Raw genomic sequence first — 10,800 nt, forward strand, 5'->3', positions numbered from 1 at the left:
GTATTTATTTATTTATTACATAAAAAACATCTTTTTTTAAAGAAAAAACAATCTTTTAAAAAAATATAAATTACAGCTTCTAAAAAAAGATTTTTTTTTTATTTTTCTAGTGCTTTTACTTTTATTACTAGAAATTTGCTAAATATGTTAAAAACTAAAAAAAAAATCATTAAAACTTTTTTTTTTTGAAAGTAATAATACCCAAACAAACATTAAATGCTATTTCTTTTATCTATGTATTTTATCCCAAAAAAATATACTAAAACTAATTACGTGTTATTCTGGCAGTTGCATTCTGACGTTGATATTTGTTATACTTTTCCCTTCCCCTTCAGATAGTAATTAAGTAACAACAACGTTACAATTAGGAAGCGGGATTAATCAAATACTTCAGAATATAAAGTAAATTAAATTTTGTGGTTCAACCTGTGGCGAAGTTGAATTTGGAAAGAACAGATTTCCAGGTGATCAAAGAAATTGCACAATCATCATAAATGAATAGAAGATCATATACTTCTCTATACAAAAATCAACAAATGATATATAAAAAAATTACTCTCTTAAAATAGTTTTATATTGTTACTTTATTATTAAAATATATAAATTTACTTAGATATTAAAAATGTTGTACTTCTATACATTAAAATTATGGTTAATTTGCCCATACAAAGAACGTGTGTCTTAGAGATTTGGTTCGCACAACAATCCCTGTAGTGAGGTGATATATCAGAAATGAATCTGGTGAGAAAATTTTATATAAATCTATGCAGAAAACAAGACGATTGGTTGAAAAGAAAACAAGTTAAGTCGTCGTGTTTGATGTGTGGATGAACATATACACAACAATCTAGAAGTACAACACAGCCCAAGCTTCAATCTGCATTCATTCCTTCATTCCCACAGCTACTAAACCTACAACCTCTTACCCTCACCTAACCTAGGCACCTCAACCAAACCAGCTTCAGCTTCCGCTTCGGCTTCCGCTTCGGCTTCGGCCTCCCAATACTATTCCTTTGTTGCTTTAATAAAGATATAATTTTGAGTGCAGCGTTTTGATTTGCTTAGTTTGGCTTAGGAATTGGTTTTTATCAATGTTGAGCACCTCTACTCCTTCTTCTTACTCTGGGTTTTGTCGCTTCTTTCTTCCAATTAAGCCATCTCCCCGACCCCCCACCCTAAACCCTTTTCGGATCTTCGATTCTCGTCAACGCTCTCCAACCAACGTAAGCATTATCTCCAATCACCTCACTTATCTTTTTCTGTTGAAAATCGTTGCTTTCGATTGCATTTTTCTGTTAAAGAGGGGGGAAAAAGAGAGGGGGGGGGGGGTTCCTAGTTTTGTCGAGGGTTTTGTGTTTTCTGAAGTAACCTAGTGACTTTCAATTATCCTAATGGGGCATTTTCAGATTTGAGCTCTTATTATTACTTGATGTTTATTTGTGGAGTTATTAGTGAAAGAGACGGCAAATAATTATGTGAATGTGCTTCAAGTGATTTGGTTGTGTGCTTTTGTTTTTCTTGCAGAAATTGAGTATTTCGTGCTTTAGGCAAGAACACCATTCTCCGGAAACACCCAAGCCTGAAGTTATAGAGCACTATCTCCCCGAGGAATTGGTGCAATCTGAATTCAATCACACTAGTGTCGCTAAAAGTGACCGGAAATCGAATCTCCAGAAGGTACCACTATGTCTCTACTTCGCTTTCATAACAGATAGTGTTCTATGTTGATCCATCTTGTATTGCTTCAAGCCTCGTGTTTCCAGAATCAGTGTTGTCAGAAACAATTGTCATATAAGTTGAAAATTTAAGAGTTCTCTTATCATATTGTGACATATAATTGTGGCAATCTGTCAAAATTTACTGGGTATGAACTATGAAGCATTAAGACATTCTGCGTCCACCCAAAATGCACTTACAGGAGCCAATCATTGTCTGGAAATGTATGTATGACTATTTGGCTCACTCCTCTGGAGTGGTAATGATAGCTGATAAAGTGCGAATTTTGGCTCTCAAATCTAGAGGCTGAAATATGTTTGGTCCACGTTTTAGCTCCTCCTGTCTAGTAAGAGAAGTGATTCTCTGTGATTAGGTGGTTGCACTAGACGGTGCTGGTAAATGGAATAATTTGGTCGACATGATGACTATCTGATTGTATTATTTGTCCATTGGTGAAGTGATGGAAAAGGGAAGATGGATGTGGTTGCCTTTGATCGTATGAATACAATAACGAAAAGCGGATGTGTATTCCTCGACTGAGATTATTTGATCTTTAATCTTATGTTCTCTTGATTTTAGTCCACATGCATCATTTTGTATCTCAGTTGATACACGAAGTTAGATTTTCTTGCAAGAAACACTTGTCAATGCACAACAAAGTAGTGTTATTATGCAATGTTGTTTTTGGTTGTATTCTAATTGCAATTTATCATATGTCAATTCCCCTGCCTCCATAACAGTTTAAGGAAAGGCTTTTGGTGCTGTTGTTATAGTTATTGTGTCAATCTGCTTACCGAAATGCTTGATTTTCCTTCAGACTGCGGAGGTAGTATTCAAGGTATTTGGCAGCCGATGGGTTGTACCATGGAGTGCACTGACGATATTGCAAGTAAGTGCTTCTCTAACTTTGAGAGCGAGAACTGATTAAATAAATTGTCATTTTGTGTATCAATTCCTTAAGGTTGAGAATTTTTTGGCGATATGATACTGGTATGAAAGCCATGATGACAAGCCTATTGAACATAGTTAAATAACTAAAATGTATAAGTGCATTAAGCCTTGCATACATGTATGATGCAGGTGATGCTTCTTTGGACATCTGCGTTTTGGTTTATAGGAACCTGGATGATTCCTTTTGCAGCTCATGTATCTGGTTTTAGCAAGGAATCTTTGACATTGAGAGGACAGGCACTGTTTAGTCTCATCACTGATGTAACTGAGGGACTTGCTGGGATTGCAATTCTTCTTCGCTGTCTTTCACGATTTCGTCCCCTCCCACCCGACTGGTTCAAGTTCAGCTTGAAAGGGAATTGGCAACTAGATGTTATCATAGGGTGTCTCATGTTTCCTTTTGTCAATCGGCTCTCTCAATTCAACCTGGATCTACTACCTCTCTTGCCGTCTACCCCTGTCACCCTTTCAAGTGTTGAGCAATCCATAAGATCAAGAGATCCGGTGGCTATGTTGTTATATGCAACTGTAGTATCAGTTTGTGCTCCTGTGTGGGAGGAGATAGTTTTCCGTGGTTTTCTACTTCCGTCTCTTACCAAATACATGCCAGTTTGGTGTGCAATACTAGTTAGTTCAATTGCCTTTGCACTTGCACATTTTAATATACAGAGGATGCTGCCACTCATATTTCTCGGGATGGTGATGGGTGTCATATTTACAAGGTCAAGGAATCTATTGCCGTCAATGTTATTGCATAGTCTGTGGAATGCATTTGTGTTTTTAGACTTGATGAAATAGCTTCTTGAGAGTTGACAGTAATCATGATATTTTAGCAAAGCTAGGACCCCATAATGTTAGTTGCTATGCAGGCCAATAGGATGATGCGGCTTTGTGCTTTGGATCAGTGTCTTCAGAAGCAAATGCTTACAAGAACAGAACAGTACCTCATTGTTAAGGTAAACTGACAAAGTGCATGTGCAAGGAGTAACATGAGCTGGTGGGCTCTTACAATTGTATATTACAGAAATCAGTGCCCTTCTTTGTCCATATCTTTGATGAAATTAGTGGTATTATTTGAAAGCCATTATTCAAACCATTCATTTTAGATAACATGAGGATGGAAGACGGTTGTGTACTATATAATGTCAATTAACTCATCTTTCGTTTTCTCTTTGGAAAATTATAAACCTCTAATAAAACTATTTTGGTTATCAAAAGATAAAAGATTTGTTGCTCACTACATAGGCCCTCCATACATGCTGGTTACATAGATTATTATAGTCCCATTAATATTTAATTTTATATACTTATGACGCATTGATCCTTTCTGTATAGGTTAACATGATACGTTTTAGACTTGTGAGGGGATAATATATTAACAAAATAATCTGAGAGGTTAATTTAGTGATATAATATTTAGTGATATAATAATCGGATGCAATTCTTCTATCGGCAGGTCAAAATAAGGTTTTGCTCATAACGTAGTAAATATAAATTTATCAATTGCTTTCTCAAGAGAATTTTGCCAAACATTCCCGGCTCTCTAATATAAATTGTAAATCAACTTTACATGAAAAACAATTACACAACTTTACATGAAAAACAATTACACGTGAATTTCTATCTAAACTAAAACCTAAAAATTGAAAAAGAAAATCCCGAATTATAATTAGGGGTGTAAATAAAATAATTAAATTGTGGTTAATCGGTTAAAAAATTATAATCACATTTTGGTTAACCAATTTAATAAAATAATTTTAAAAATCATATCCATATTATTAAAAAGTGGTTAACCAAAACCAAAACCAAATTTTATGAAATTTTTGTGTTTAAATTGGTTAATCGATTTTTTTTTGTAAAAATCGGTTTTTAATCCCGTTAAAAACAATTTTTTATTTTTTTTGAAAAATCTAATTTTTCTATGTAAAAATTAATTAAAAAAAAACTGGTTATTTTTTAAAATTGATTTTTATTTTTATAATCGGTTAAAAATTAGTTTTTAAATTTTTTAACCGATTAATAATCAATTTTATCATATAAAACAAATTTAGTTAATTAATCAAATTATATTTTTAGCTAACCCAAAAATAGGTTTAGTTTTTGGATTAATGAAAGAGCCCTAATTATAATTCAGCTAAACGTGCCTATGTTTCTTTAAAGAAATAAAGTGTATGTCTATGTACCATGCAAGTAAATTTAATTGGAGAAATGGTTGGTGGTCATCCAAATTCGTTCTCATAAGTAAGGATCTAGCAATTAACTAAAGGCATTTGATGAGTAAATACCTATAATGGTCACTGAGATTTGGGTCGTTACTCAATATGGTCCCTAAGATCCCAATTGCACCATTGTAATCCTCCATATATGGCTCCGGACACCATAATAGTCCCTAGACAGCTTTCCGGTGATGAGTCATCATCAAGACGCTGAAGTGACCTCATTTTGCCACGCTGGATGGTGCCAACGGCTAGTTGAGCTGGCACAGTTTCAATTTATATCCAATGTGGTCCCTCCCTCTATATTTAATCCTAAATTCCCAAATGTTCAGTAAGTTAATTTCTTCTTCTTCTTCATCGTTGTTTTCTCATTCTTGTTGTTGTTGTTGTTTCTAGAGCTGGAAGTGAATATTCATGATGGGTGGTGGAAGCACTAAAGCTGGAAGCTCTATTAGTTCACCGTGCAGTGGCCATCGAACGACAACGCAAAGCAGGAGCAAAAGATCTGGGGTGCCAGAATGGTGCGGTTGCGGCTGCCAGCCAGTTCTCAGGTGGTCTGGGATAGATTCAAACCCAAATAAATCATTTTTTGGTTGTCCCAATTATAATGTGGGTTATCAGTATTACTTGGGTTGTTATGATTGCTCCTACCTACCTGACTGTTCTTCTCTTGTTCTTCTTCCCTGAAGCTTGAGCATGTTATATGTTTGCTTGATTACAGACAAGTGGAAAGAGATGGTGTGGACTTTTTGTGTGGACAGATACTGGGAAGGATGAACCAGTTGAGAAACCAGAGTCTTATGGAGATAATCATGAAGTGAAGATGAACTTTAATTGGAGGTTTAGGAGATTAGAAGAAGATGTCCGGAATAAAAAATTGGTTAACCAATTGTTGGTATTAGTTGTGTCTGTATTGATTGTGTTAATTGTTATCCTGTATTGTAAAGCATGAGTTAAAAGAGTTGGTGGTGTGTACCATGTATTCATTGAATGAACAATATGTAAAAAAATGATAACATGATTATGGTATTAGAAACTGTTGAATGGTATTTGTTGATAGAATGTAAACTTGGATAACTCAATTAATGAAAACAGTAATATGCTAAAGAAGGCAGCATAAGTGATTGAAAATCAGCCAGCACTGTATTAAGATAATTGTTCAAATTAAAAGATAAGTGTATTAAGATAATGGTTCAACTTAATACAGTTAGTCACATAACACAAAGAGCAACCAACTAACATGAGCATGTTAAACAAAGTTGCCTCAAAAGGGAGGACTTTATAGCAAAACATAAAGAATTTTTTTTTCTTGTGTAGTTTTTGTCTAGCAAAAAGTATTAAATTCAAAACAGAAAGCCCTGTATATATTAAGCTAAATTCTTCAATTCTTCTTTCTTGGAGTATTAAATCCTGGAGTTGCGATGAACTTTATGTAATTGACAAGTCTTGTTACAGTTCCTGAACTAGCACCTTGCATGGAATTCACTGAGACAGAAGTTGCTAGTGGAGAGGATCTTCTCCTTGGTGATAAAAAGGCCTTTTTATTCCATGATCCTAGATAGAAAAAATTTACATTACACATAAATGATGATTCACTTGAATCACAAAAAATTTAAAAAATGTAAATAGAAAGTTATCTTTTGAGAATCTTCTACATCAGAAACAGTTGACTGAGATATATCTATCTCTACAGGTTGTGCATCAGAAGTGGTTGGTACAATCTCAGTAGACTATTATAGGTTTTCTCTTTATTTTTGGTGCATGTGGCCTGTTACATTCTTCTGCATGCTCCCATAATGGTTGTCCAGGAATTGGATTAATATGATGATTATATGTTTTCCTGTATGACTCCATTGTTAGTAAGCGGTGACAAAAGTCTTCTAGTAGCTTGTTAACCCGAGACAGTGCAGCACATGCATGTACACAAGGAATACCTGCATACAAACAACAGCCACAACAACCATGGGTTTTAGTCATATACCATTAATCAGATTATTATTATAGCACAAAAACAATTATTATAACAATACAAATAACTTGTAAGCATAAAAAATTGGCAAGTACATAGTCTTTTTTCCTAAGTTCACCAGCATTGCTTTATCTCATCATAACCAAGTTTTTTATGGTAGTTTCTCAGATAGAAGACATCTAATGTATCCACATCTAGGTCACCTAAACAAGCCTTATTATCCGGATAATATACTATTGTTCCTTTTTTTATCTTCTTTGAAATCACCGTCATGATGAAACATAATATCCAACATCTCTTCCATCTAAAAAAAAAATTTTCAAAACCCATTACTTGACAATCATTATAAACACAAATAGATTTTTCTATCCTATTTACACTAACTATTCAATAAAAAATAAAAAGAATAATACATGTACACAAACAAATTTTTCTATCCTATTTACATAATTATTTGCAAGATATAGTCACTTTATTTAGTAGAAGACAAATACAATATTGACTCCTAGACACGAAATTTTTAATTGAACAATAAAATATGTATGTTTCAAGTTCCGTAACATCACATCTTCTACAAACTTAATAAAGAGTATGCTTTTGTGATAACATGTTGCTGTTTATTTCCAATCTTCTAATAAAATTAAAGTGGCTTAAGTAAATAGATCTTTTAAATATTCTCATCATTATACATAAGAAATGAATTAGACAAATTATATATTATACAGGACAACTATAGCAGGAGTATTTATAGTATTGTCTACATTACAAGTCATTGCAGTACTCACTCATATAATAGACATTAACAGATAAGAGTTTTATCAAACAGAACACTCATGACCATGAAACAGAGCATGATTTTCAAACAGAGCATGACCATAATCAAACAGAGCATCTCATGAAACTCTAACTTAATCAAACCCTAGAACCATAGTAATAGAAAAAAAAACCATAATTCCAATCACACTCAAAACACAAGCATATGCAAAAATCATCATGTATTGCAAAAAAAGAATAAAAAAAAAACTTACCTTTACAAATGGCAGAACCTCTTGTTTCTGACGCAGAAGGAGACGAACGATGAAGTGAAACCTGATTTTGATGTCTTCTGAGTGCAAGAATTTCAACCTCACCAATGAAACCCTAAGGTAGTGGCATTGATGAAGAGAGGAGGAAGAAGAAGAAGAAAAGAAGAAGACAGAGGGTGAAAGTGGAGAGGACAAGTGAAGGGAGGGTGTGTTTTTTATCAAGCCCGTTTCATATTTTTATTTTGGGTCAAATGACAACGTTTTTAACAAATTGGGGTGCCAACCCAAAATGCCAACGTTTTGGCTCTCCAACGTGGTAACTTCGTGACACATCAGATCGTCAGTGATGACTCATCACCGGAAAGCTGTCTAGGGACTATTATGGTGCCCGAAGCCGTATCTGGAGGATTACAATGGTACAATTAGGATCTCAGAGACCACATTGAGTAATGACCCGAATCTCAGGGACTATTATGGGGATTTACTCGGCATTTGATAAGTGATTCTGCTAACCCATTTTGTGTATGAACATGAGCTACTGGATGTTCAACGCTTATTTCGTTAGCCATACAATAAGCATCAAAGACTTGGGAGGTGAATTCACTAGCGTTATCAAGACATATTGCTTTGATTGGATTTTCTGGAAACTGTACTTTTAATCGAATAATTTGAGCAAGTAATCTCACAAACACCAGCTTGCGAGAAGACAACAAGCACACATGTGACCATCTTGAAAATGCGTCTATTAGGACCATAAAATATCTAAATGATCCACATGGTGGATGAATAGGTTCATATATATCGCCTTGAATCCTTTCTAGGAATTCAGGAGACTCAAATCCAATCTTTATTAGTAATAGCCTTAAAATTAGCTTTCCTTAAAAACATGCAGCACAACAAAATTCACTAGATTTAAGAATTTTCTGTTTCTTTAGTGAATGTCCATGGGAGTTTTCAATAATTCTTCGCATCATGGTTGTTTCTGGATGACCCAATCGATCATGCCAAGTTATGAATTCATTTGGGTTAGTAAACTTCTGGTTTACAATGGCATGTGATTCAATTGCACTAATTTCAGTATAATATAACCCAGATGAAAGTGAAGGTAACTTTTCTAATATAACATTTTTATTTGAATCATGAGTCGTGATATATAAGTACTCATGATTTCCCTCATTCATTGTTTCAATATGATATCCATTTCGGCGAATATCTTTAAAATTTAATAAGTTCCGTAGAGACTTGATAGATAATAGTGCATTATTTATTATGAATTTTGTTCTTCCGGGAAACAAAATTATAGCTCTTCCAGATCCTTCTATCATATTGCCTGAGCTAATAATAGTATTAAAATATTCTTCTTTTTGGCACAAGATGAGTAAAATATATATTATTTTTTAGGATGGTGTGCGAACTTGCACTATTCGCAAGGCAAACATCTTCACTATATATCCTTACCATTTTTTCAAAGACAAATAATAATAAAATGAGTAGAAATATTTAAGCAGTAAAATTATTTTCTTGATTGAAAATATTTTTCTAAGAAGTATAGTATATACTAAAAATTTTACCGTTATTATCTTGACACATTCAGTAATTTTGAAATTCATAAATATTTTATTAAACATTATTTATATACATCATACTTAAAAATCAAATGCATAGAAAATAAAACTTAACAAGAAGTATCTTATATTATTTATTTATATGAGTACTTAACAAACCCACATGTTAAATTATTTCATCATTGATCAAATGGCCAATATTTCCTTCCGGATCCTCAAAGAAATCAGATACTTCATAATGAGAGGTGTAATTTTCAGCATTATTTGAAACAAAATTCGTTTCCTTTTCTTTGTCATCCTTTTTCGAAGATGCTTTATAAAGATCGACTAGGTGCTTTGGGGTACGACAGGTATGCGACTAATGACCCTTTCCACCACAACGGAAATATTTATCCTCTGTTGATTTATTTTACCCATTGTTTCTTTCTTTATCCCAGTTTTGGTGAGATATTTTCTTGTGAACATAATTTTTCAATCCTTCGTCAAGATGACAACAAAGGAAGATCATGACTTTGGCTTTATCCTTCTGGGATGAATTATTATCAGTCTTAATGGTATCTCCAAGATCCATTGAATTAAGATGGATTTCAGCATTTAGTATCCATGATAAATAGTTGTTTCAAGATATATCAAGAGCATTAAATTCAAGATGAGAGGGTTTCGACATAATGAAAATTTATTACACGAGTCTTCCTAAAATTTGATCAGAGTCTCGTGCTGATAACGTGTTGTAAAATAAATAAATAAATAAAAAAAATGTAATAAATATAAAATAAAAAAGTATAAATAGATAATTTTAGTATTAATATTCACCAATATAATTATCTCATCAATATAATAGAAATAATTCATATCTGTATTTACTAATATTATATGTTGTATGTAGTGTGTATATATATAAGAAAAGAGAGAGAGAAAGAGAAGTATTCAGTATGGTTACAACGTAAAAAAAAAAAAGAGAATTATTTTATTATTTGTGTGTATATTGCCTCTTATTAAGTCTCCTATTTATATTTGTGTAAATTTAACTTTTTCAAACTTTGGAAAAATGGCATCATCTATCATTATTCATTAACTATTTATACCATCCAAATACACTTAATTGGAGGAATGGTTGGTGATCATTCATATTGTAACACTAACGACCTAAAAGAAATTTTCAAATGCATTTAATTACGTATTATTATATTAATAAAAATAACTATTTTTTATAATTAGTAGATAAATAGTTATTTAAAAAAATAAATATATAATTAAATAATTATATAAAATTATTTATTTATTTAGTATAATAAAACAAAAAAATTTAATTAAAAAAATTATAAAATTAAGTATTTAATATATTTATTATGTATTTA

The 10,800-nt window shown here is 32.6% G+C and overlaps 1 protein-coding gene across 1 annotated transcript; it reads left to right on the top strand.

Annotated features, from left to right (window-relative positions):
- Positions 1-428: 428 nt before the first annotated feature.
- On the top strand, positions 429-3,847 carry LOC112732543 (uncharacterized). The gene is made up of 4 exons (XM_025781292.3): positions 429-1,223; positions 1,525-1,677; positions 2,534-2,605; positions 2,797-3,847. The coding sequence occupies exons 1-4, from the start codon at positions 1,092-1,094 to the stop codon at positions 3,463-3,465; spliced, it is 1,026 nt and encodes a 341-aa protein (XP_025637077.1). The 5' UTR covers positions 429-1,091; the 3' UTR covers positions 3,466-3,847.
- The last annotated feature ends 6,953 nt before the right edge of the window (positions 3,848-10,800 follow it).

The sequence above is a fragment of the Arachis hypogaea genome, chromosome 13 (genome assembly GCF_003086295.3).
Source record: "Arachis hypogaea cultivar Tifrunner chromosome 13, arahy.Tifrunner.gnm2.J5K5, whole genome shotgun sequence".
Classification (NCBI taxonomy): domain Eukaryota; kingdom Viridiplantae; phylum Streptophyta; class Magnoliopsida; order Fabales; family Fabaceae; genus Arachis; species Arachis hypogaea.

Coding starts and splice junctions, on each gene's coding strand:
- LOC112732543 (XM_025781292.3), top strand. CDS start 1,092: ATGTTGAGCACCTCTACTCCTTCTTCTTACTCTGGGTTTTGTCGCTTC. Junction 1,678..2,533: donor GGAAATCGAATCTCCAGAAG/GTACCACTATGT, acceptor ATTTTCCTTCAG/ACTGCGGAGGTAGTATTCAA. Junction 2,606..2,796: donor GTGCACTGACGATATTGCAA/GTAAGTGCTTCT, acceptor TGTATGATGCAG/GTGATGCTTCTTTGGACATC.